General features: G+C 47.1%; 1 protein-coding gene across 3 annotated transcripts in view; it reads left to right on the forward strand.

Annotated features, from left to right (window-relative positions):
* The first annotated feature begins 7,998 nt into the window (after positions 1–7,998).
* Positions 7,999–26,402, forward strand: part of LOC127462317 (cystathionine beta-synthase-like protein) — a 29,388-nt gene continuing 10,984 nt past the window's right edge. For 2 of the 3 annotated variants that reach the window (XR_007900407.1, XM_051770810.1), the window contains exons 1-13: positions 8,001–8,172; positions 14,003–14,122; positions 15,147–15,358; positions 15,946–16,052; positions 16,964–17,098; positions 19,612–19,691; positions 20,898–21,032; positions 21,575–21,644; positions 23,244–23,335; positions 24,143–24,268; positions 24,960–25,044; positions 25,240–25,345; positions 26,086–26,160. Coding sequence is in view for 1 of the 3 variants with exons in the window: in XM_051770810.1 (XP_051626770.1) it covers positions 14,081–14,122; positions 15,147–15,358; positions 15,946–16,052; positions 16,964–17,098; positions 19,612–19,691; positions 20,898–21,032; positions 21,575–21,644; positions 23,244–23,335; positions 24,143–24,268; positions 24,960–25,044; positions 25,240–25,345; positions 26,086–26,160 (1,265 nt within the window). In the remaining 2 variants the exon portion in view is untranslated. Of the gene's footprint in view, positions 8,173–14,002; positions 14,123–15,146; positions 15,359–15,945; positions 16,053–16,963; positions 17,099–19,611; positions 19,692–20,897; positions 21,033–21,574; positions 21,645–23,243; positions 23,336–24,142; positions 24,269–24,959; positions 25,045–25,239; positions 25,346–26,085; positions 26,161–26,402 lie in introns of all 3 variants that reach the window. The other variant, XR_007900408.1, reaches the window with a different exon arrangement.

The following is a 26,402-nucleotide window of genomic DNA, read 5'->3' on the forward strand; positions in this document are numbered from 1 at the left end:
GTCTGACAAAAATTATCCCTTTCCTTTAGATGGGATGCTGCTCTCTAAATGACTGATGAGGACATAGACTACTTTTCCAATTCTTCACTCTTGAGCTATTTTTTGAGCAATTCTTTGTCTTCTGTTCTTTACAGCTGATAAAGCATGTCCTCAACTAAAATAACCCCAACCCCTCCATATTTAGTCGATAAAGTTGAATTCCAAAGAGTGCAGCTTGGGGTTAGGAGTTGGGGTGTTTTGATTTGAGTTCTTTTAATTGAAAAGGGTTTTGGCTGAGACGTCCTGCAAGTTTCTGTTGTGGTGGTCCATAGAAGACAAGAGGGCTTACTTTTGGCAGAAGAAGGTTCATTTTTGACAGAAGCAGCATGTTTAATTGAAGAAATGAGTAATGGAAAAGGGGTCATGGCTTTTAAAGATGATTCCTCCTGGTGTTGCATTGCTTAAGCTGCAAAACTTGGGGTGTTAACGACTGTGTCCAGTGCTGCTCCTGTACAACAGCACCTTACACGGCATCTGCTGTCTTTAACACATTAGAAGTGAAACTGCTTTCATAGCAGTTGTGGGGTGGGTGTGAGTAAATCTTCTGAACTGCATCTGCACTAAAGACTGTGCCTAAAAACAGTCCTGTTCAGGAAAAGTTCCAGCTGAAAAACAGAACCAAGTTAATGTTTCATTTCAGCTGGTAAGGCTGCGACAGAAGAGAATATTTGTAGCTGCGTTTGCCACTTATTGCAAGACTGGAGCTGAGCTGTGTTACTGGAGAGAACAGTTTTACCCTTGGGGCAAATTAATTGCAATTTAAAATATCAAACTTACGTCCAGATGCCTGTAGATTAAATCAAATTCATGTTGAATTGATACACAAGTATTTCTGAATTCATCCGTTTAGCCAACGTTGCTTTCTTACGAATCACAGAATGGTTTGTGTTGGAAGGGAAGTTAAAGGTGAGTGAGTTCCACCCTCCTGCCATGGGCAGGGACACCTTCCACTAGACCAGGTTGCTCAGAGCCCCATCCAGCCTGGCCCTGAACACTTCCAGGGATGGGAGGTCCATAGCCTCTCTGGGCAACCTGTGTTGCAGCGTCACAGTGGTGAGGGTGTCTCCAAATAATTTTTCTTTTTTTTTCAGTTTTCGTTTTGTTCCATTCACATGTATGGAAAGCAGAGCACATCTCAACTACACAGACAGTCCTTCCTTGGCAGCGATGTGCTCATCAATTATAAACCTCTAATCCCCTGTCATGTTTTATTTCTTACAAAACTAAAACCTTCAGCAAGAAGAGCCACTGGTGGGAGGACAGCGCTGTCCCACCCTGCAGTCCCGTGGTACTGCAGCAGCACAGGTGCTTTAGGAGGCCCCGTTTTCCTGCTGATAGTTACTGCCAGAAATGGTGTTAATCCAATCGATCTCAAGTTTCAAATGTAAATTGGATGTGTGGAATCAGCTGGAATGGTAGAAGCCAACAAACCAGCCCTGCTGCCAGCAGACCAGGTCCCGTAGCCAGCAGCTTCCTTTCAGCACATGAAAAGCGGGATGGGGGGAAGGGTGTGCTTATCTCTCTGTTCAGAGGCAAGTGCCGACTCCTCAGTGCTCTGATAAACATCCGGTTCAGTACTTCTGCATAATTTCAGTTTTGGTGTTTGCTTTTGAACTAGATTGTTTTGACAGGACAGCTGATGAAGTGGTGGGATGGTGGGGGGAGTGCTGGGAGGCAGCAGCTTGTGCGTGTGGCTGCCCCTTTGACCCAAACACCTTAACAGCCTTCAGAGCTCTGCAAGCTGTTCCCACGAGGCAGAGAAGATTACTCTGATCCAGGTGTTCCTTTGGGACAAACCCCTGCGTTCCTGACAAAGGCCTGCAGAAAACTGTTTTCCTGAGCTCTGTGAGCTCAGGACACCATAGGCCACTTCCAGCTCTCTGTTTCCAAGACTGCACGTGTAGGTGGGTCTGGAGGGAAAAAAAGTAGTTTCTGCTCTGGTTTCAGTGAGCCACGAGGCAAAGTGGGGAGAGAGGCAGCAGGGAGCACTGGAGCTGGTGTCCATGCCTCCTTGTTTTTTGTGAAAAAGCTTTTAGTCTGCCAGGCTTAGGCCTGCTGTGCTTTTGCGCAGCACCTGGCTTGATTTCAAGTCTTGCTACCTGTGCAGCTGAATACTGGATTGTGTTTCAGATCCTCCTTTCTTCCTGGAGCCATCTGGGATTCTGGCCAGGCAGAGGGAGGGAACTGCTCCCACTGCAGCCTGTGCACCAGCCTGCCTCCTGGGCCTGGGAGCTGTGGGAAGAGCCAAGGGGAACCACTGCTCCTCCCTTTACCCACCTGTTTTCCTTGAGAGCTGATACTACTCATGTCTGAGAGAAAGATGGGAGACAACTTCACGAATCAAAGCAGTCCTGCAACTTCCATCATTCCTTCTTCTTTGCTCTCTAGTGAACAAGGAGGATTCTTCTTGTGTTGGAGGAAAAGAAGTCCTGGAGCCACATGAGGAAAAGATTTGATAAAGGGACTCTGAGGCAGGACATGAGAACTGATTTCTGGACAAAGCACAAGTGGAGAGTGAGCTGCCAGCCTTCCTGCCTGGGGGATTGAGTGAAACATTAATTGTTGCACTGCTGGACTGGGGATGGGCAAGGGAAATTCCGAAGACAGGCAAAAATCTGCCCAAGTAATACTCACTAATGTCTGGGCCATTCTTTCCGTTCTGCAGGAGTTTGGCTCATTATTTTTTTACCCTTTCATGTGACCATGCTGACCACAACAAAGAGACATTTAATTGCCCTCCTTGCTGAGCCTCCAAGGAGGGAAGCCTTCGGTCTTTGGGACAACTCTGGGGTTCTCAAACACATGTGTGGTGGCAGCTGTAACACCTTACAGAAAAAACATCTTCAGCCAAGGGAATAGTGCAGAGCGAGCAGCAGATTATGTCATCCTTGTAGTACTGGTGGGTGATTTGAGCAAGGTTTCTGACTGTTTCTGTTTTCTCTGAACAACTTCACTTCCTTCAGTCTCTACTCCTGGGCCATGTTTCTCTCTACACTTTGTGCTCCTCAGGCCACGTCCTGCATGGGCTGTGTCTTTTTTGAAATGCAGCATTCCAGATGGGAGACAAGGTACCTCAACAAAGCCTGCCGTGCTGAGGGTGCCATGTTTGCTTCAGACCGTATTCCTGTTTGCATAACCCTGCACAATGTTTGCTTTTTGCACAACAGCAGGGCCTTGTTGACTCTCATTGAGCTTGGCCTGGCACTACAGTCATACCTTCCACTCCACACAATTACTGTCCAGATAGTGGCCACTCAAGAAGTTTTGCAGTCTGGCCGTAAAATTTTGTATTTGTCCTTATCAGTCAACTTCCTATTTTACTTTCTCATCTCGTTTCCAGCCTGTCAAAGATCATTTTGAAGTCTCTTCTCCCAATTGTTTGTGGCCTCTTGCATGCAGTTAAAATATGGAGTGGCTCTTCCTGGGCTGTGTTTTCTTCCTTTCGCATAAAAACCTTTCCATGAGCTTGTGTGATAGCCTTGTGCTCTCCCATCCCAAAATGGCTGTGGGTACCAACAAAACTTCTTGGAGTGCCTTCATTAGCTGGTCACAAAAAGCCTCCTCCACGTGATCTTCCTCCTTCAGTGATCCTACCACAGCAGCATTTACCTTTTTTCCTCTCCCTTTGATCACTGACTGCGCTGGTCCAAGGAATCTGTTTCCTCAACCTTTGAGTCTTCAGCATGTTTTACTCATCACTGACAGAAGAAACATCATCCTCTCCTTGCCATTCCTAAACAAGCTGTTTATTTCCATGTTAATATTCCAGTTGGTGTCATATCACCGCTGATCAGATCACAGTTTTGATTTTATCCCAACCCTCACTGCAGCTCCTCTTGTTCCTTGCAAGAGAAATAAACCCGAGCATTGCCAGATCTCAAGAAATGGATGAAATGGCTCCACTTATGCTATTGGTAGTGACCTGCTGATTTATGGGAGTTATTCACAATGCTGGGTTGAAGAATAATCCATGTATCCCACTGATTGGGCTCAGCCCTAATGGATCTAATTAGTGGGCAGCAGAGAAAAGCTCCTTGTGTTCATTCCCAGGCACCATGACTGATTTTAATGCCAGTAATGCCATGGTACAGTGTGGGTTGGTGTTGCTCTGGAGATATTTGAAGTCAGTTTATTCTGTAAGTCAAAACTCCCCTGTAGTGGCAAGGGGCTTTTCACAAGGGCATGTAGTGATAGAATAAGGGGAAAAGGCTTTAAACTGAAGGAGGGTGGTGGTAGAATAGATATTAATAAGAAATTCTTTACTCTGAGGGTGGTGAGGCACTGGCACAGGTTGCCCAAAGTTGTGGACTCCCCATCCCTGGAAGCACTCAAGGCCAAGTTGGATGGAGCTCTGAGCAACCTGGTCTAGTGGAAGGTGGACTGCCCCCTGTGACAGGGGGTTGGAACGAGAGGATCTTTAAGGTCCCTTCCAACCCAAACCATTCTGTGCTGTTCTTGTGTTGCCAGTTTACCTTCACCTGCCTCCTGACACAGTGATGGAGATCAAATCTTGATTGCAGAGCTGTGGTGCAATCACAAATCCCTCTCATTAGCCTCACACATCATGTCAGATAATTTCCAACATGCCTGGCGCTGTCACTTGGTCTTACAAGTCTCCTCTGAGGTATCCCTTTCGCTCTGGCATATCCACCTGTGCTGATGATTTCATACCTCAACACCCATCTGCCTGAAGTTGCAGTGGTTGCTGCAAGGCTGGCACTTCTTCAGAGAGAACAGCTGACTCGGTGCCCCTTCCCCAGTCCCTCCTGAAAGGCATGAAAGGTATGTTTATCCCTCCTGGGATACTCTCTATGGGCATGACTGCAGTTTGCAAACACTTGCACTCATACTGTTCCAAATATTCATGGATTTTTGCTTAGCTGTGCTTGCCTCACGTGTGCCCTGGTGTCTCATGGTTTTTCTGATACCCATAGCAGGGGCCAGGCCTTCTTAGCATCCCTGTTTTCACACTCTGCATTCCCCTTGTGCCATTCCATAATTTAGCTGTGCCAAACACAAAGTACACTCTGTTTCCACATGTTTTTCCAGTTGATGTTTTTTCTGTGGGGCTAACAGTTACTTGTTTGTTACAGTTACTTGTACAAACCTCTCTTTATGTGCATATTTCAGATGTAATTACCTAAGCAAACTGCAATTTAAAGTAAATAGTTGTCCTGTTTAAGAACAATATTTTCTACTAGCTCTTTCTCTAGGTAAGTGAGAATAAAAACATGAAACTAAAAGTAGGTTTGCATCTACTTCGAACCAGAAAGGGATTGGGAAAAAGCAGTGTAATTTCAGTCAGGAATTGGATTTTGATGATCCTCGTGGGTTCCTCCCAACTCAGAATATTCTGTGCTCTGTAATTTGTCATCAGTGTGGAGGTTTCTCTGCAATTTGTGCAGATTTTTAACATGTATAATGAAACAGCTGCTTCAGTGCCTCTACTTAAGGCAATATAAAGTATCTGGCTCTTCTTTTTAATTGTTCAGTGTTTTTCCTGCATTTTTTTTTTCATAAATTTCACCCTATATTCTAGTCACAGTCCATTTTCTTACCAGAGAGCCCCTTGACTTTGTAATGCTGAAACTGGTCACTCAAGCTTCAGACCAGTCACATCCAGTTGTAAAGTCCCTTCTGTCACTTTTACCACTTGATTAAAACATCCTGTTTCTTATTTTTCATATTTATGCAGAATACAATACTCTCCAAAAAGCTCTACTACATAACATGTGTATGTACAGATGGAGACACACAGCTGCCTCCACTCCTTCGATTATCTAAAACACATGGAACACTTCAGGGTGAATCATGTTCTAAAACAGACCTCCTTGAATTGCTTTTCTCTCTAGTGGTACATTTTAGATACAGAAGAAATTGCTGCTTGGATTTCCCACAGCCACAGGCTGTGGTCTTGAAGCATTTCTCTCTGGTAAGCCTTTCTTTCACGCAAGAACTTGTTTTGCTTTGTTTTGTTTTAAACTTTCTCCATAATTTAGAGCACCTTGTTGTTGTGAAGAATTACTCTGACACAATTTGCAGGGAGTGTATTAAATTCACCTGCATCCTGTGTTACACATCACCAAGCTCTGTTCACAACAGTTGTGGATGCAGCTGTTGTGACACTGAGTGACTTCCCAGGTGAACACCTCCTTATCACCTTCTCAGACACCATCAGAATGGCCTTAAGCTGAAGGAGGGTAGGGTTAGAATAGATATTAGGAAGAAATTCTTTACTGTGAGGGTGGTGAGGCATGGGAACAGGTTGCCCAGAGAAGCTGTGGCTGCCCCATCCCTGGAAGTGTTCAAGGCCAGGCTGGATGAAGCTCTGAGCAACCTGGGCTAGTGGAAGGTATCCCTGCCCATGGCAGGGTTGGAATGAGATGATCTTTAAGGTCCCTTCCAACACAAACCACTCTGTGATTCACCAGCCTCCTTGCCCCAGGATGGGTATTTCCAGGGCTGCCTGGACGTCTCTCCCCCCATTGCTGGCCTCGGAAAGCTGAGGTGGGATTCACACCACCAGCACAACCTTGAGGTCTTTTTGGGGGGAGAACCCAACTGCTGCCCCATGAACCTCTCTCACAGGACCCTTCTAATGGTGGGTATTTTCCCCCCAAACCAGACAAGGAGCTGCTACCACAGGCTGTGCTCAGGAGCCACCAGCAGCCACGTGTGTGTCCCCTACAGCCACTGCCCACAGGTGCATGAGTAAAACACCTTCAAAGCCCAGGGCCTGGCCACAGCCCTGGCAGAGCCCTCTCTCCAGGGTCACACATCAATTAGGCTGCAAAGGACCTCTGAGGTCATCAAGTCCAACCTTTGACTGAACACCATCTTGTGAACTAGACCATGGCGCTGAGTGGCATGGCCAGTCCCTCCAGGGATGGTGACTCCATCACACCCCTGGGCAGCCCATTCCGATGTCTAATCACCCTTTATGTGAAGAAATTCTTCCTGATGTCCAAGCTAAACCTCTCCTGGTACAGCTTGAAACTGTGTCCTTCTGTCCTGTCACTGGCTGCCTGGGAGAAGAGGCCGAACCCACTTGACTACAACCTCCTCTCAGGGAGTTGCAGAGAGCCCCAAGGTCTCCTCTGAGCCTCCTTTTCTCCAGGCTGAGTCCTCCCAGCTCCCTCAGCTGCTCCCCACAGGACTTGTGCTCCAGATCCTTCACCAGCTCCGTTGCCCTTCTCTGGACTCACTCCAGCCCCTCAATGTCCTTCCTGACTTGAGAGGCCTAGAACTGGACACCATCCTGGAAGACTTTGTGGATAAACCCAGGCATATTCCCCCCGTTCTCCTCAGTGATCCAGTTGGACATCCTTGGACATCCCTGGGCATTGTTGGACTCCACTGGACACTGCTGGACATTCCTGGACATCACTGGACATTGCTGGGCACTGCTGGACACTGCTGAACATCTCTGGACACCGTTGGACATCCATGGGCTCTGTTGGACACCATTAGACATCTTTGGACATCCCTGGACATCTCTGGACACTGCTGGACATCATTGGATATCAGTAGACATCACTGGACACTGCTGGACACAGCTGGACAACACTGGACATTTCTGGACATCAATAGACATCACTGTTCACTGCTGAACACATCTGGGCATCCCTGGACATCAGTGGACATTGCTGGACACTGCTGGACATCCGTGGACAGCTCTGGACACCGCTGGACATCCCTGGACATCCCTGGACATCTCTGGACATCTCTGGACACCGCTGGACATCCCTGGAAGCTGTTGGACATCTCTGGATATCACTGGACACCGTTGGACATCCCTGGACATCTCTGGACATCTCTGGACATCCCTGGACATCCCTGGACACCGCCGGTGCCGCCCCGCCCGCGCTCCGCCCTCCCATTGGCTGACTCCGACGAGCCGACGCCTCCGCGGTGACCAATCAGCGCTCGCGCCGCGCTCCCGCCCCCCGGGGGGGCGGAGGGGGCGTGGTCAAGGCGTGGCGGGGGCGTGGCCAAGCGGCTCGCGCGCTGCTCTCAGCACGCCGCGCATCCTGGTCATCCTCACCCTCATCCTGGTTATCCTCCTCCTCCTCCTCTTCATCATCTCCATCACCATCGCCACCGCGGCGCTGTCCGGTGTCCCGGATCGCGCGGGTGAGGTGGCGGCCGCAGCGCGGGCGGGGGGGCGGGAGGGGCTGCCCCATCCCTGCGGCCGCACGTTGCATCATCCGCGGGACTGGGATGGGATGGGGAGAGCTGGGGGCGGCCGTGCCCCCCATCCTGGGGTGGGGTGAAGGTTTGGGGGCTGCGGGCTGGAACAGATTGCCCCGAGAGGGTGTGGAGTCTCCCTCGCTGGAATTATTCCAGAACCGTGTGGATGCGATCCTGTGCCATGTGCTCTGGGATGGCCCAGCTCGAGCGGGGAGGTTGAACCAGATGAGCCGCTGTGGTCCCTTCCAACCTGACCCACTCTGTGGTTCTGTGAATGTGGTGCTGCCACACAACTGGACGTCTGTTCTGTGTTTGTAATGAAGGGAAGGGGTGGGAAGGGGCGGCTGCGGGCGAGGGGAGCCCCGGAGCCACCCCTGGGAGGAGTGGGGGATGCCCAGGGCAGGCCAGGAGCGCCTCCTCCGAGCAAGGAGCAGCAGGAGCAGAGATGGGCTCTCGGCGTCTCACGCTGGCTCTCAAGATGACTTTGTGCCTTCTGGTTTTCTCCCTGGGTTTGGCACCAGCTCTCTGCCCAGGCTTGGCTTGTTGTCCGTCGCTCTCGTGGGCACCATGAGGGTCTCCTGCAGCTTTTTTTTTTTTTTTAATTTTATTTCATATATTGCTCTTCCCCCATTGGGAGGGGTCTGAACTTGATGAGAACCTGAGCGAGCTGCTCAGTATCAGCGTTAATAATGCTGCTGGCACATGGAACCAGCCACTACTTGAAAGACAAGTGATTCTTCTCCTTCCTATTCCTGCTTGAGTATCGTGTCTACTGTGTGTCTCTCTAATCCTAAAGCCTTTGACCATGAAGTGCTGGGCCCTGTTCCAGCATGGTTGCTCACACTGTTTGCCCTTTCAGTGAGTCTGTTTGCTGATTTGTGGCACGAGAGCTCCGTGTTCTGCAAAGCTTGTGCTGCGGGAAAGGTGGAAAAAAACAGAGTATGGAGAGAGGTGAAACGTGGGAATCTCATATCAGAGAGGAAAGGTGTTTCCTGAGAAACTGAGAGCTGCTCAGAACGTGGTATTCCTCAGCAGGGGAACGTCTGTGGTGAGATCACCACTGATGAAATGCAGTTTAGGTGCTGGAGTAGGTTCAGTATTGGGGTGTTGGTCACCCTTTTTCATACTGATTGGTGGCTGTTGTTATCCTGCCATGACCTCTACGTGTGAGTTACTGCTCTCCTGCAGCCACAGTGTGCCTCTAACGATGGTGGCTGGTATCCAGGGGCACAAGGGACCTGTGTCCCGGGCTGTGCAGGCCCAGGGACGCCACTGACCTGGCACTGGCAGCACGGCAGCCTGCCAGGGTGGTGGGATGGGCTGGTCCCTGGCTGTGGGCAGGTGCCTGCAGCCTGCATGTGACCTGGGAAAACTGCCTGAGAGCACAGGGGCTGGGCACCCAGCAGCACCCTGCCCGTGGCTGCACTGGGGGTGCCTTGCTGGGAGCTCCGCGGGTGTAGCCGGAGTGGTGGCAGTTGTGGCCTTTCCCACAAAACATGCACCAGCCCAAAAGCTGGCTTCCTGCCCAGGCAGTGGTGACCAGCCTTTATCAGAGGTCCCTGGGCTAACAAAAGTTGTTTTGCCTTGCAGGGAGGCACCATAATGCTGGGGAGGGGGAGCTGTGCTTCTGCCTGTGTTACAGACCTCTCAGAAACAGAGAGCAGAGCTCCAGCTCCCTCTTTTTGCCATGTTGGGCAGCTTGCTTAATCTCTGAGCCTCTCACCTGTAATGCTTCTCTCCCTGTAGTTGGTGAGCTCAGCAGATCAAAAGCACTGTTCAGGCTCCCAGTGTTGGTCCATCTTTGTGTGCTAAGGAGAGGGAGGTAGAAGCAGGGAAAGAAATAATGAAAGCTTCTGACTGCAAGAGGTAAAAATGCAGATAAAGCATTCTCCAGGCTTTTGTCTAATGCTGTTGAGCTCCTGAAGACTTCAGTCTTCACTCAGAAGACTTATTAGGTGAGTTCAGACAGGGTTGGAGTGAACTCAGGAAATGGAGATGTCAGAAGACACCTGGATTAGGGCTGCAGGCACAGCTTCCCTTCTGTGGGGGGAAGCAGACTGAACATTTTCATGTTTTCCCTGGCTGTATTCTAGTATAACAATTGCCACAGCTGTGGAAGTTGCTTTGCTGTTGAAGTTGAGTCTTTGCAATGTTACAGAGATGGGGGCATTAAAGAATTACCCATTTCCTATCAGGAATGTTATAAGTATGTAGATCTGGCTTGAAAAAGGTGATCACTGACCACATGCATGTGCTCATCTGCTCTGCAGGAGGGAATGGAAATAAGACTTGGGATTCTTGAAGGATCTCTTCCTAGAACCTCAGTGCTGTTAATTCATTTTCCAGTTATTTCAGGTCACTTGTTGTCTCCTGACACAGGAGCTAGGGCTGCCTGCTCCTGAGGAAGGAGCAAGGACACACACACACTCACAGAAAAAGCACAACAGCAAACCAAACCAAATGTCTGACTGTCTCCTGAATCATTTATAGCTGTGGTGTTTCTGTGATCAGCTTCCAAAGGCCGGATGGATACCGCTGCATCTGCTTATCTGTAAAGATCCTAAAGCTCTCTAAGACCCTGTGACACTCAGAGTGAGCAGAACAACTGGTTTGTAGTGGTTTACTTGTGCCTGCTTAATGTCATAAAGTTTCCCATTCTCAGCATAATGGAATTCTGTATCTCATCTCTTGCTGAGCAGTCAGCCCTGGGGGCATCTCTCTCTGATTCACCTCTTACACCTGCCTTTTAGAGAGCTTTATTTGTGCTTCAGACAAGAATCAAGTTCATTAGGTTCTTGCACACATAATATTTAAATGGTACAGTACATTAGTGCTGATATCATACACTGTAAACAGCTGTAGAAACTGTAGTTCCTGACCTATCTGTGGAGTGAGTCCAGCTCAGGCTGTTTGGGCATTAATTTCACTCACTGGCTTTCAGCCCTTTTCTGTAGGAGTTGAGAAATAGTTTAGGTCTTGGGTTCCCTGTGGAGATGGATCCAGAGATGTGAGCCTTGCCCATGACAATTTCTGCATCTCATACCTCTGTGTCCCACTCCCCTTCATGACTTAGGTTTAAATGACTTTGTAAATTGCCTTTTTGATTATTTTTTGTTTGCCTCGTGTGCTCTGCAGATATAATGGCAGAAGTTAGTCAGGCTTTTCTAGTTAGACTCTACCCACACCCCCAACTAGTTATGGGAGTGTTCCCCTTTACAGTAAAATTAAATTCAGGCTGACAGAATTTCTTTTCAGAGGATGGGCAGCTTGTCTTCCTTGGACTCTCCTGAGCAGTGTCCAACTGCAATTATAGGAGCAGAGTTGCCATCCTCCTGTCCTGTCTCCCCAGTCTTTCATTCCCAGAAAAAAAGACTGAGAAGAGGGTTAGGCTAGCAAAGGGGTTGCTGTCATCCTCTGTTTTCGGGATTTCTGCTCACCCCCTTTTCTTTGTTCCCCAAAGGTCTCCCCCAGTAGAAAGATGCAACAGGTTCCTATGGCCTGTTTTGGGTCTGTAGGCAGAATCATGTGGGAGGGTTTGGATGTCCTAGACCACCTCTGCCCCCTGTTTTGCTCAAGTTGCATCATCAAGGGCTGTAAGCAATGAATTGTGTTGCTTAAAGTTAGTATTTGGTTAGGATTTTTTTTATGGCAATGCTTGAGGTTGGCTTTTTGTCCCTCTTCTCATTATTTGTTTGGAATTGTTTGGAATTGAAGCCCTGTTATTGAAGCTTTGACCAAACATCAAGTATTGCCATTCTGAAAATACGAGAGAGTCTCACAGCTCAGCTGAAGGCAATAAATATAGCTCCTTCTTAGTTTCTGCTGTTTCTAGTTCAAGAAGTGATGGGAGTTGCTGTTAGTGAATTATGGATTTTTTTTTGCTTTACAATACAGGAAATGAGATGGCATTGTCTTGCCCAATTCAGAGGGAATCCTTCAAAATACAGCTTTTTGAGAGCCACATTAATTTCTTTCCTGCTGTCAGTACAGAGAACAAACACTTGAAACCTCTTAAATTTTTTTCTGCAGTAAATTTCTCCCCCTTCCCCCTCAGTTTTTGGACCCTTTTGAAGGATACTGTGAATTGGTGATTTTTAAAGCTTTTAAAGGTTTTGTGCTCCTATTTTTTGAGAACCTGGAAGATGAGCAGAACCTGCTGTTTCCTGTCTCTAACCGCCTGCTGCCCTCCTCCTGCGTGTTCAAATAGTTTGATCCTTTGGCACCAAGGTCCCTTTATTAGATGGGCTTTGTCAGTATTGTCAGTGTCACCCATGAGCAGAGGCAGTCAGTGTCTGTGTCCAGTGTTTCGTGTCAGCTGGGTGAGGGAACATGTGGATGTGGCTCAAAGGAAGCCTTGAAACTTCTCCAGTGTTTCTTTTTCCTTTACTAAAAAAAAGCCACCGATATTCTGAATTGTGAACCAGGAACCTCCTGGAAAGAGAAATGAAAGGTGGGTTTCACTCTGGAACTGAAAATGAGCTGATTTCTGGTAACAAAGACTGTTTGTTGTTTGATTATGTGTATTTATAGGCTCTTAGCTTTCTTGAAGTAGTGTCTCTCAGTTTAGTGCTGGTCAGTATTCTAGGACAGGATGTAGTCCATCTTGGCTCTTGGGTATGTGTTAACTTAAATAAAGTAAAATCATACAATTCTGGTGGCATGGAAACCTTGATATCCAGGAGGGGAATTATTTCAAGTCTTAGGCTGGAAAGTTGACGCTTTCAGAGTTGTTTTTTTTTTTCCCTAAAGCAGGGCAGTTTAAATGCTTTAGGAGGTTTCTTCAAGTCAGCATGCAAGAAAGGAGTTGGTGTGCACAAGGCAGTACTGGTTAGTGGTCCATATTAACTTACAGGATCAAATACTAAAGTTCACTGAGCCTGTGATTCAGGTTTTTTTTTCCAGTGTGTCACCAGACCATCAACTCTGTGTCTGTTTTATGTGCATCTGTCAGAAGAAGGAGGGTGAGGCCAGGGACCCTTCCCAGCACAGTTCAGTAATGGAAAGAGCTGAATTTTGCTGCAAAATGGTGATGAGAAAAACAAATATTAGAGGGGAAAAAAACCCCTCATGCTTTCCAAGACTTCAGCCACGTTTTTGCCTTCAGTGGAAAGGAAGCAGACAGGCTCTGTGAACAACTGGCCGGTGCAGGAAAAATGAACTAACTGTTTCCATTTTGTATTTACTAATTTCTGAAACAAAAAGCCTCCTAGAAGGCTGAAGTGTTTACTGTGTGTGTGTGTTATATCCAGCATCACTACAGCTGTGCATGCAACACTGATTCATTTTGGTTAGGAACTTGTGAGATTTTGGTCTCTTCAAGGGTTCAGAGGCCTCTGCAAGTGTTCCTGGATAAAGCCCTTTCCTAAGTTGTGTGCAGGGTCTTTTGGGGATGGCACCGTGAAGCCCTTTCCCCCTGTGTGTCCCTAGAAGTCTATATCCTGTGAACTGAAGTATTTCCTGTTACTTTGTGTGGCTTTCAAGCTTATGGAATTGCAGAAGGTCTGATAAAAGGTGTTTTCTGCTTACCTTCCTGGCTCTGAGAGGGAAGATTATGTAATGCAGGAAGGACAGGGGCAGGGGACCCTCCATCAAGATTGTGCAATGCCTCTGCTGCATGATTTTATTTTATTTTTTTAATCCTATTTATACAAGTCACCTTCACTTTGTTTTGCAGCTTCTTTTTTTCTCTATGAAAAAACTGTCTGTGTTTTGCCTCTGTGAGAGACTCTTTCGTGACAGTGGTTTTTTTTTTCCCAACTTGCATGATCCGCAGCGTTGAAGAGGATTCCAGTCTTGTGACTCTTTCCTGAAGGAATTCCAGTCTCCTGGGCCATCACCTTCACCAAAAAACATGGAGAAGTTTGCATCAGACAGGCCCGTTCCTGTGTCTAAGGTACTCGTGGGTCTTTGGGGAATACTGTTATCCCAACTTTCTGTCACCAGAATTTGGGAGAGCCCCACCTGTTTCCAGAGAGATTTCTAGGTTGTTTTGCTGAAATGCTGTGGTGGGAGGTGCTGTTGAAACCAGTGGCCTTTCTGGAAGAGTTCTCCATGACCCTAAATAGGAATGCAGAGTCTTTTGGCACAATTTTCTAATTATTCACCAAGTAGTCTTGCTGTGTTCCACTCTGCTTGGAATGGGGAGGTTTTGTTTCAGAGAGCTTCTGGTGTGGGAGGGGTGTCTCCCATGAGACCTGTCCTGTTTTCTTGATATTTATGGAGGCTTGTTACAGTGAGCACGTGCCTCAATGTATTTACATTATTCTCATGCTGGTGATAAGGATTTGGCAAATCAAAATGATGCTGAAACACCTTCCCATCCTCACAGTACTACGGAAACATCAACTGACCTTCAAAATACCTGTTTGTTGTGACCTTTTTCACATAAGGGGAAAACAAGACTGAGACACTGGAGGATGGGATTAATCTGAGACATGCTGTGCTTTCTTCCCCAACACCTGGGGCTGAGGTGCAGTCCCAGGATCTCTTGCAGTCAGTAGCAGAACCTGTTCTTGGGTGTTAAAACTGCTTTTTGCCCTTGCGCTTTTTAGTTCATGGGCAAGACTTGTCCCCTGGACACTGTCACCAGGGTAGCTGCTGCTCAGGCTTCCCTCAGGAAAACTGCATGCTGGAATACCAGACTGGGATGGATAAGTTGGTGGGACAAGAGGGACAAGAGAGACAAGAATAAGGGCTCCTTATTAGCAACGTGATTTTTAGCTGTTTTAGCAGAGGGCAGTGATGTGAATGGAGGATTTCCCATGGTGTGGAACTTGAGTGACTTTGATAATCTCAAAGATGCTCTGACCCTGTTACAGCAGGGCAGACAAATCACTCACTCTCTCCTCAGCCCTTCACCTTTTTTCTTTTCCTTTTTTTTTTTTTTCTCTTTTTGTTTTCCTTCTCCCTCCCCCAAGAACGGAATCCCTGCTCCTCCTTCTCAGAAGAAGCCAGATACAAACTCCTGCCCTCATGCAGCTGGCAAGTGTGTTCTCCCTGGTGGGGTGGACAGTGAGAACTGCAAGAATAACGAGAAGGAAAGGCAGTGGATCCGCCCTGATACACCCAGCAAATGCACATGGAAGCTTGGGAAACCCCTCTCTGCCTCCCCACATCATCATACCTCTCTGTAAGTGTTTTATTTGCTGCTTTTCAGCACTAATCCAGGTTCCCTTGGAGCCACGTGGATTTAACAGCAGGTGACTGATTTAAATGGAGTCTTGTTCAGCCTGTAGATGTGCCCACCCTTTTTAATTTCCATGTCTAAGCAAAGCTAAGAACCCAGACTGAGCGTGCAGGGGGCCTTGCACCACAGATGTGAAAGCACGTGGGCTGGAATGAACTTATTTTAAGTCACCTGGCAAGCAGTTCCCTGACTAGATGAAAGTTTGCACTATTAATGCCTTTTGGTTATAAACTAGCTGACTCTGAGGAGTGCTGAGCTACTCCATGCCAGGAGAAAGTGCAGAGCACTTCACTCTTGCCTCAGCACTTGGCTTGATGTCTGATTAATCCATGTTTTGGATCAAGGACTTGATGTTTTGTGAGGTTGTATCCCATGATTGTTCTTTTAAACTAAAATACCTAAAGTAACTACCCTGATAAAGGGGAGGGAGAAAGCTGGTTGAAATAAAAAGCACTAGAAATGCTGTGTGGCTGTTGTGTGACCTGCCTGTGGCCTTTTCTGGGAATACACTGACTTTGTATTTGTACCAGGTCAGAGCCTCCAAAGATCCTGCCAAACATCCTGAACAAAGTTGGCAATACACCTTTGGTGCGAATCAACAAGATTGGGAAGCATTTTGGACTCAAGTGTGATCTCTGTGAGTACTGCTGCAGGCAGAAAATCCAACTAACAAACATTGTTTCAGAAACTTCTGGTAGTTCTGGTTAGTAGTGCCATGTAACCCTGGGAGCAGGAGTGCAGGCACCTGGCAGAAAATGGTGAGGAAAAATTCCTCTTTTTCTTTGGCAGATTGTCAGTTTTTATGGAATTGGTCATTTGAAACATCTTTCAGTTTGCACTTCATGAGAACATTCCCTGCAGCTTTTCCATTTTTGTAGAAAAAGTAAGATGTTTTTCATAGAACAATTAAATTTTAAAAAGTTGTATGAAGTTTTTGACTGCTTCTCATGTTCAGAGTATTCATCAGTGTGTATAAAATGCAGATCAGCAGTTATCACCAAAAATCTCTGAAAATGATTAAAGAGATGAAACTGTCAGTGAAAGTTTTTTTTTGGTTGGTTGGGGTTTTAAACCCGACTGTGCTGGAGATACCTGGGGGCTCTGATCAGAGTCCTGAAAGGTGGTGTTCAACACCACTGAAGGGGTTATTGCTGGGGGGGGACTGGAGTGAAAGTGTAGGTTGAACAAGGAGAGAAACTTCCAGTTTGATCAAGGGCAAGACCAGGTTTCAAGGCCAAGTTGGATGGGGCTCTGAGCAACCTGGTCTAGTGGAAGGTGTCCCTGCCCATGGCAGGGGGTTGAAATGAGGTGATCTTTAAGGTCCCTTCCAACCCAAACCATTCTGTGATTCCATTGACAAGTTGCTTATTGTTCTGACCTGTAACAGAAGAGATGCCGTGAGCTGAATCCCCCTCTCTGCTGTTGGGAAGCAGGGAGGTGAACTGGGCAAACATGTTAACAGAGCTGGTCTTCCAGAGGTGTTAGGAGTCAGCAGCCTGCTACCCAGTGACCGTGTTCAAGAGCTGTGCTTGGTGTCTGTGATTCCAGTGGTCAAGTGCGAGTTCTTCAACGCCGGGGGCAGCGTCAAGGACCGCATCAGCCTCAGGATGGTGGAGGATGCTGAGAGGGCTGGCATCTTGAAGCCTGGGGACACAGTCATAGAGCCAACCTCTGGAAACACAGGTAGGGCACGGAGAGGCCTTAGCAAAGTGTGGGGGGAAGTGCTGTGGTGCTTTTCCTGGGTGAGGCAGGTTTGAGGTTGGAGCATGGAGAGGCTGCCTGTGCAAGGAAGAAGGGATCTCTTCCTGCCTGCAGTGCCTCCTCCATCTTGCACAAGGAACATTTCTACAGTGCCCTGTGCTGACCAGAACAACTGAGAAGCAGTTCTGCTAAATTTGCAGAGCCTCCTTGCTTTAAAAGAAAAGAAGTGTTAGGCCAGATTCCCTAGAGTCTTTAGATCCTATTCAGGATTTCAAGTCTGACTGAAATTAAGGGGGGAAAGGCACCCAAAAGACTGGTAAGAATCTGGATCTTCCCATTCTTTCTGTTTAGGAAGTCCCGTGGTCCCTCTGTCAGGTGAGGTGGGCCTGGTTTGAGAAACAGCCCTTCCCCTGTGGGTGCAGTTGAGGTGGGAGATGAGCTGCACGCCCACAGCACAGCCTGCTGACAAAGCCCTTGCACACCTGGATTTTCAACATGTTCCACTGTTGAAAATCACAGGAGATCCACAGCATCTCCTCCTTGGAGGGCTGGAGGAAGGAACAGTCCCACTAGGCAGGGGCCAGGGCATCTGATGATCCAAGACACTGGAGTTGACTCGGCTCCTGTGTCAAAGCTGTTGTAGTTCTGTTAAGCTACTCTGCTCCTGGGGAGAAAACATACCTGGAGTGTTCCCCCTTGAGTTAAATATAAAATATATGATATAGTTAAATATAAATAGTTAAGTGTAAAATATACTGCCTCCTCTGAGCATGTTCCTGAGCTGAACTACAAACTTCTCTCCTGCCTGATGTACTCTGGAGAGGTGTTTTGTCCTGTTCTTAAACTCCTTCCTGGGCTTCCATCCACTGTTGCAAGATATTAGACACAGACCAAGCAGATCTTTCTTTTGTTCTTTTGGTCCAGTCAAACCTTTGTTACTGGAGGGACTGGGATGATGAGCTGATCTGCCTTCAACAAAAAAACTGAGAGGTCACATCAGTTGCTGTTGTCTCAGCAGCTGTTCTTTGGAGGGTGCAGTGCAACTGAAGCCTTTGTGAATGTGGCTGTACCCCTTGCCTGAACAATGGCACGTAGTGGAAAATATCCATGTGTATTGCATTCCTCCAGTATCTAAGGTCATACTGTGACATCCTGCTTTCTGGGTCAGTACCTGATAAATGATTCTCCTTGCCACGGAATCTGAAAAGGCAGAACTGAAGGAGATACAGGACAATTGCTGCAGAATGCTGTCTCTTTTTTTCATATAAAAGCAAAGACCAGGGCAGACAGTAACCTGAGACACTTGTCATTTGCTCTAGGCTACTGCTCAGGGCTACCGAGTATGTTGAACGTGAGAACTAATGTGTTATATTTTTATCCTCTCTGCATCCCACTTCTCCCTCAGCCAAAGTCCTGTTTTGATGTTTGCTGCATTTCCAGTTCAGTGGTAGAAAGTACAAAGTATTAGAGTTCAGGTCTCAAAATTCTTTGTTTATCACAGACTATAAGGAAGAGTGATGGATGGCTTCTCTTCAGTCTCTGGCCTTAGTGAGGCCTTTTCTGTCTTATTTTTGTATTTGGGTATCCATATTTATCTGTAATACATCGAGAAAAGTTGTTTTTCCTCCCACAAATATATTAAACACTACTTGAATTACTTGAGGTGTGAGTTAAGCTTCTCTTACACTAACAGTTAAAGGTTATTACGGGTTTTTTTTACCTCTGTGTGATTCAGCACCGTGTAGAAACAGAGCCAGCTTTGAACAAGCAAGTCTCTGTGTAGGGTAAACTGCAAGTGTTGGTCCTGCACCCAACACAGCAGGGGAGCTACCTTGCAGTCTCACCTCAGACATTGATCAACCAACTTGATCTGTTTAGCTTATCCTGCAGAGAGATGATCTAATAACAGCTGTGAGCTTCTCTTCTCTGAGGTACAGAAGATGACCAGCTGGAAGTGTCTGTCTCTAACAATCAAGGTACTCCACTGTGGCAGCAAGTTGACCCAGTGCATTAGAACCTCAATCACAAACAGCATCTAAATAATTTCTTTCTAGAGAGGCCTTAGTTTCAGTGCATTGCAAACTAGGGGTTTAGTGCAAAAGTGAGTCAATAAAGGCTCTGATCTTCTGGCAGTATCAAAGGGACTCTCTAATCTTCTCTAGCTTGAAGCACATTCCTTTCCCAAATTCCTTCTGTAAAAATGAAGTGGGTGAGACAGGAGGAAGGTGATGTGCATGTGGTAAAGCCAGCAGTTTGCACATGTCAAGCTTCCCCACCCTTGGCTAAACTTTCTCTTGGCTGTGAACCTCAAAGAACGAGCAGCATCTGAAATCCAGTTCTGCCCAACAGACTGAAACATTCTGTTTGCCACCCTTCTAGAGACAAGCCTCTGGTGAAAATCTGATTAAATCCAGGGGCATACCAATGCTGGCATTGTGGGTTTTGTTCTCTGCTGCTCCTCACCGTGTGCTCTGCATGTCTTTACCTGCTTTCAGGAATTGGGCTGGCCTTGGCTGCGGCAGTGAAGGGTTACCGCTGCATCATCGTGATGCCAGAGAAAATGAGCATGGAGAAGGTCAGACCTGCTTGTGTTTTCAAGAATTTAAAAAAATAAACGTGTTTGCACTCGCAGAATTCCCGGTGCAGATGGATGCTGTGGCTTTAGCAACAGAGATGGTATAAAATATGTAATTGGCCAGGCAGAACTCTGCTGAGCAGCTGTTGCCAGCGCCCACAGAGATCCAGGCTGGCTAGCCATGGATAGAAAATGTCTTTGAAAATGTCTTTAAGACCCATCCCCACAGCATTGTGACTTTGAAAACTGTCATAGGTGTTTTAAATACAAATGTCAAGGGAACTTGGGATTTGCCATGCACATTGAAGGGACTCCCTGTCCCTTGCTGAGCAGAGGGTGAAGGGAGGCAGTGCTGAAGCTTTGAATATTCTGCAAATATTCAGGGCTCAGGGCTGAGTGTGAGGGAGCCTGTTGAGCCCCTCAGGTTACACTGGCTGGTCCTGGCAAGCCTCTGAGTTGTGTCACCACAACAGCAAAGGGGAAGGAAAAGCTGCCTTGTCTTCCACTTACCTTCACTGTGGAAAGCACAAAGCATCTGTTTATAGAGCAAGCCCTGTCCTGTGGTGCTGCACCTGCAGCCAAGAGAAGAGAGTAGAGGAGATCCCCTGTGTTCCACAGCTGAGGCAGCAGCACAAATGAACAACATCCCTTGAAGGCCTGTACCCATGGCTTGCTCTTACCTGCTCTGGAGGGAGAGGTACCACATGGCCATTGCCATGTGCCACGTGGCACCAAAGGTCTCCCTGCCCTCTGAAGACAAGCTTTGCCTTAGCTCAGTGTCCTGCCCTTGTAGCAGTTGAAAGGTGCACAGGGCCCTGGAGGATCTCCATTGCTGCCTGTGCCCAAAGGAGGAGATAAATAAACATAATTTGCACTTAAACATAAAATACTGGGCTACAGCAGTGCTGGAGTGCAGAACTTGTGCCTGGTGTGAGAGGAGAGGGTGTTTTGGCTGAATGAGACTTCTCAGTGTGGTAGTAATAGTTCCTACAGGCATGAAGGCCTGGACTACAAACAGGAATTTCACACCTGCCTCACCAGTAAAGCTTAGTTCAAATCCTTAATGTCATTTGGTTTTGATCCATGACTCAGTGGCTCAGGCTTTAGGAGAACCACTGAAGAGCTATTGCTGGCCAGGTGAAAGCAGTGAAGCCTCAGTGCTGGGAGAGCGTTCTGGGGTTTTGTGACCGCCTTTCTTTGCTACAGGTGGATGTCCTGAGAGCTCTGGGCGCTGAGATTGTGAGGACCCCAACTACAGCCAGATTTGATTCTCCCGAATCTCACGTGGGAGTGGCGTGGAGGCTGAAGAACGAAATCCCCAACGCACACATCCTAGACCAGGTAAGAGCCAGGATGCAGGAGGTGCAGGACAGCATGGAGGAGGAATTGCAGCCTTGTTTCTTAGTGTCCTTGGTTGACTGTTCAACACTCTACGTGTGTCTCTGGAGGAGAAGATGCCCCAGATCTGGAGCTGTGGCTGAGCAACCTCTGTGCTCCAGGCCTGTGAGTTTTTGTAGTCACTAGAGAGCAGCAATGAGCCAGTGTTTGCCAAAACTGCAACACTTAAGGATGTCTTTTTCCACTGAGTTGGCAAGCCTGTGTGGAAGAATGGACACAGGAGTCACGTTGCTAAAAGTAGCTGTCCCACAAACAAGACTGATCGTTGCATTGGAGGGTGCTGGCATCTTAGAACTACTCCTAAATTAAGTCACAAATTAGGAAGGTTGTATCTCCCCTCGGGCCTAGGTGCAGGTAGTAGATAAGGAAACAGTCTGCAGAGAGTGTGTGTCGCTATTGTGGGGCTTGGAGATTGTTTGACATGTTCTTGAAATGCCTCACGATCTGAATTTTTGTCTTCACGTCTGTTCTGTCTTTCCATTTAGTACCGGAACCCCAGCAACCCCCTGACACACTATGACACCACAGCTGAGGAGATCCTGCAGCAGTGTGATGGTATGTCTGCCCTACTGCTAATCCCCTCCCCAACCAGTCCCTGGTAGTTTTATTGTTATGTTCTTGGAGAATGAGACCTCAGCTGGATGAGAAATACGTGGATTTTGGCACAGCAAATCCCATACCTATGCTGTGTGTCATTAGAGAGTTACCTTATTTCAGTAGTCACAGTAATAATTTTTTTTTTCCCATTAAAGAAGAATTCTTTGATTTTTAGATTCCTCTGCTTGTGTTCAGGTGGAGGAAGCAGTGATGCTTAGGATACCTTATTAAAAAAAAAAAGGCATAGGTAGACTGCTGTGAAATAGGGTCGTTTTTCTCTGATCCCAAGTACAGACATAGGTATTTTAACATTTCCAGACCAAATACTCCAATACATTGGAAGATTCTTCACTTAGGGGTCCTCAGGAGCACAAGCTGCCCTATGTGGCAGTTGTCACCAGTAGGACCCTCTCACTCTGTAGGGATCTCTTCCATCTTAGTGCTGGGCAGCTGAGCTGGAGAACCAGCAGGGACTGAGCTGTGGCAGCACAGAGCTTCTGCTGGGCTCACTCACCCAGCTGAGGAGGTGGTTTGAGAGCTGTTGGAGACATTCCATGTGATGCTGCAGTCTACCCTGGGGGCATTTCCATAGGTGGTAGAATTAAGACATATGGGAGGCTACTGGCCTGCCTTATAAAAATGTTTTACAGTACAATTTCTGATGGGACCCTCTCATAAGAAAATCAGCTATTAAATTCCTTCTCATTAAGGTGGGGACCACATGAAGGGTTGTCCTCCCTCCTAAAAATCTGACTGTTCAGAGGATTTGGCTTGTCTTTCTGTGACAAACTTTGAGTTTAAATGAGTGCACTTTAACAAGCTGCCATCCCACAAATTGGGAGTCCAGATGAGTTCCAGCTTTAGACTTCTTGTTTGTATTTACTTTCCCTCACAGGGCAGGCACTGTTCAGTTGCCCCTGCTTGGTGGGGTGTTATTCTCTTGGCTGGTAAGCATTTGTTTTTGTGTGTGAGTTGATGACCTTTTAAATTTTTTAATTAACAAAGCTGTCATGTGGATGCACCAGGGAAACTGTAGGTGGTGACAGAGGGATAAAATATATCCACATTCACTCTGATTGCTAGTGACCAAACAGTCTTTTTCACTGGAAAATGAGCAAGTAGTTGTGTTAACCGTTCTCTCCATGGATGCCTAACCCATGCTCTTGGCACTCACTCAGCTAATTAACTAATATAATGGGCTGCTTGGTTTAAATTAGAGAATGAATTATCTGTATCAGCAAATACAGTAACAGGAAAGCTGCAGATGTCAGCTTCATGGGCCACCTCCAGCTGTGTCCAAAGTGCCACAAGCTGGTGCCTTGCCAGGCCTCTGAATGGACATTTCAAAGCTCTTGTTGGAGTAAATGAGGATTGAGCAATGTGGGCTCAGGGCAGATCTCATAACAGCTCTTGGGAAGCAAAGGGCCTCATCTTGCCCGTTTCAACCACTTTCTGCATTTTTGTTGAAGAAAGTCCATACTTAGGTGTAAGTGGGGTTTTAATCCGTCATTCTGTTGGAGGTTTCACAACTGCCTTCTGTCCCTCACCCTCAAACAGGAAAGATAGACATGCTGGTGGCCACGGCTGGCACAGGAGGGACTATCACTGGCATCTCCAGAAAGCTAAAGGAGAAGTGTCCAGGGTGCAAAGTAAGTGACAAACCTCATGCATTTCTCTTTAGTGGAGTCAACCTCAGACTGCTCCGCTTGGCACATCTCATTCCTTGCAAGCCTGCCCTGGATCTCTGTGGGAAGCCCCTCTCTGTTCTTAGCTAGAAGGTAGTCCTGAGAACAAAGAACAAAGGTTTTCAGACTGTCTGAAATCTTCTGGTCTCAGTGGTGACCAGAGTTTGGGTTTGGCTCAGCAGGTGAAACTGGCCCTCAGATCCCTTCATGGGGTATCTGAGAAACTTCCCCCTCTGGTTTGTACTCTGCAGCCTTGTGTTTCCTCTCTGACTGTGCCATCACTAACTTTTTTTGGAGCTGCTGAGGTTTTACCTGGTGTAATTGTCTCTGCAAAGATTTCCTCACAGAACTTGGTATCCTGCTTCCATCGTGAACATTTTCCTACATAGGCAGGGAGTGATGAAGAAAATAAAACCGATCTACTTACACTTGGCCCAAAATGTCTTGGCTGTAATGATGCCTGATATGTGAATGAGGACAATCTTGTCTTGGGGGAACCCTGTCTTCTGTTTAAAACAAGCAAAACCCACATAGAGCAAGTGGTGCCCCTCGGTGTCCACACATCCCGAAGAGATGGGATGGGTTGCCAGAAGCAGCAAAGCATTTTGCTCTCAGGGGAGGTGAATTTTGCCAGAAAAATGAGTAGGAGGCCAGGTTGCTGTTGGCTTGGCTGAGTGTGACACCAGCAGCTGCAACAAGACCAGTGCTCACACGTGCTGTGTCCCCAAAAGCAGTGTGTCACAGTGGCCTGAGTGGAAACTGCTTCTCCAGATCATAGGTGTGGATCCTGAAGGCTCCATCCTTGCTACACCAGAATCACTGAACAAGACTGACAAGACAACGTATGAAGTGGAAGGAATTGGATATGATTTTGTCCCCACGGTGTTGGACAGATCTGTAAGTCGTGCTGCTTGGTTTCACTGCCCTTTGCCCTATGGTGGGATGCAGGAGTGAGGTGAAAGGCAGAGGGAAAAGCTTGGGGAAGTATTCCTTTGAGGTGAAATGGGAGGACTAGGAGGCAGGACTATTCCTGTTCTTTCCATCAGCAGAAGCAGTCCTCAGAATGTTTGTCTTACAATGCCAGGTCAAAAGGCTGTGAGTAGATAATGTTTTCCTAGAACAAATTTATTTTTACATTTAAAAAAAACCAACAAACAAAACATACCACGAAACACACACAATAAAAGAAACCCAAGCAACAAAAAAACACCAACTAACCAATAAAGAAAAAGTCTCCAGTAAAACATCCCAACCCCTCCTGGACAAAGAGGTATGACAGCATCTTGAGCAGAGCCTGTGTCCCTGGGAAGCCCTCCAGGAGGGGAAGAAACTGATGCTCTCAGTGGCTGACTCACAGCAGCCTGTTCCCACAGTGAGGTTCCAGTAAGGAGCCTGCTGTACTGATGTGATCATCTTACCTTGGCAAAAAAAACCCACTTGGCATTTGGAGGATGGAAACCCAGGCACACGGCTCAGTAGGGCAGCTGTTACCTCAGAGAGCCTGGGTTGAATTCACGCTGGTTGTGTAGTTCCCCTGTCCCTCCTCATTTAAACAGCCCTCTGTTTCTCTCTTCCTGCCCCTTCCCAGGCAGTGGACCAGTGGTACAAGAGCAACGATGAGGAGTCCTTTGCTTTCGCTCGCATGCTGATCCGAGAGGAGGGGCTGCTGTGTGGTAAGAGCAGATGTGGATCCTTTGGGTTTCTCTGTGGGAGGCTGAAGCCTTGTGCAGATCAGAGAGACCTCCTTCCACCTCGGAACTTGACTTCCTCGCTCTGGGCTCGTCTCACTGTCTCTCTCCTCCTCTCTTTTGATCGTTCTCATTTCACTCATTGCTTGACAGTTCTGCCTCTGCTCTGTGTTTTGGCAGGTGGCAGCTCAGGCAGTGCCATGGCTGTGGCTGTGAAGGCAGCCAAGGAGCTGAAGGAGGGTCAGTGCTGTGTTGTCATCCTCCCTGACTCTATCAGGAACTACATGTAAGAACCTGTTGGTTTTCTCCCTGGGAAAGGGGTGAGGCAGTCCCTCAGACCTCCTTACAGCAGTGGCAATTTGAATACCTATTTCATCTATCACCCAGGAATGTGTTTGGGGCACAAGTTCCAAGGTATCTAAAAAGGGCCTGACATGGAGTAGACATTTTCCCTTTGAAAGTTGAGCTCTGATTTCAGTAGATGGTCATCACTGGTTAGCATCTTTCACAGGAAAGGTTTCACTGTGTTATTTCTGGGGGACCACTGGTATTATCCCATCCCTGTGCCCACAGCAGAGCCCAGCACTCCTGCAGCAGCAGCCACTGTCAGGGTGAGTTTACAGGTGGAAGTGTGAGGGCTTTGAGCTGTGCTGAGTAGTTTTTCTCCTACTGCATTGAAGCATATCCCAAAACGTGGTATTTTTAGCTGTGTTTCCTGATTTCTGTTACATCCAACTCAATACTAGAAACTAGAAACAACTAGAAGCTGCAGACAAACCTTGCCTGGCACATCTCCATGCCAGGCTGTGTCTCTATTGTATTGCAAGGGACTGATGTATGGGATTCCTTTTTCTTCCTATGAATATTTTCCTCCATGTCCCTGGCTGGTAAGCTTGGATAGCAAATGATGGTCTGTTTTCAATTACACTTTATTTGTTAGTGGTAGTGAGCTGTAAACAGTTGCCTGTGTTTGCTGTCAGATGTTCAACCTGCTAATGAGCTTTTCACTTCCTGATGATTTTCCAGGTCCAAGTTTTTGAGTGACAAATGGATGATTCAGAAAGGGTTCATGAAAGAAGAGGACCTTGGCAACAAACCCTGGTAAACCTGTCAGATCCATTTGGATTTTCATGAGTCTATTCAATCGAGTTTATGGCAGTTGCTAATTCAAAGCTCATTTCAATTTACACTACTCCTTTGATTTAGCTAATCTTTCATTGCCTTCTTGTATAATTGCAGCTATTAATCAAATCTGCCTAAATTAGTTGACATTGTTCTTTGAGTTGCATGGCAGCAGAAGAAAATTTGGTACTTAATGACTTTTTTTAATCTGGAATAAAAAA

This window comes from Manacus candei, unplaced genomic scaffold (genome assembly GCF_025592945.1).
Source record: "Manacus candei isolate 608988 ecotype Guabito, Panama unplaced genomic scaffold, ASM2559294v1 h1tg000126l, whole genome shotgun sequence".
NCBI lineage: Eukaryota > Metazoa > Chordata > Aves > Passeriformes > Pipridae > Manacus > Manacus candei.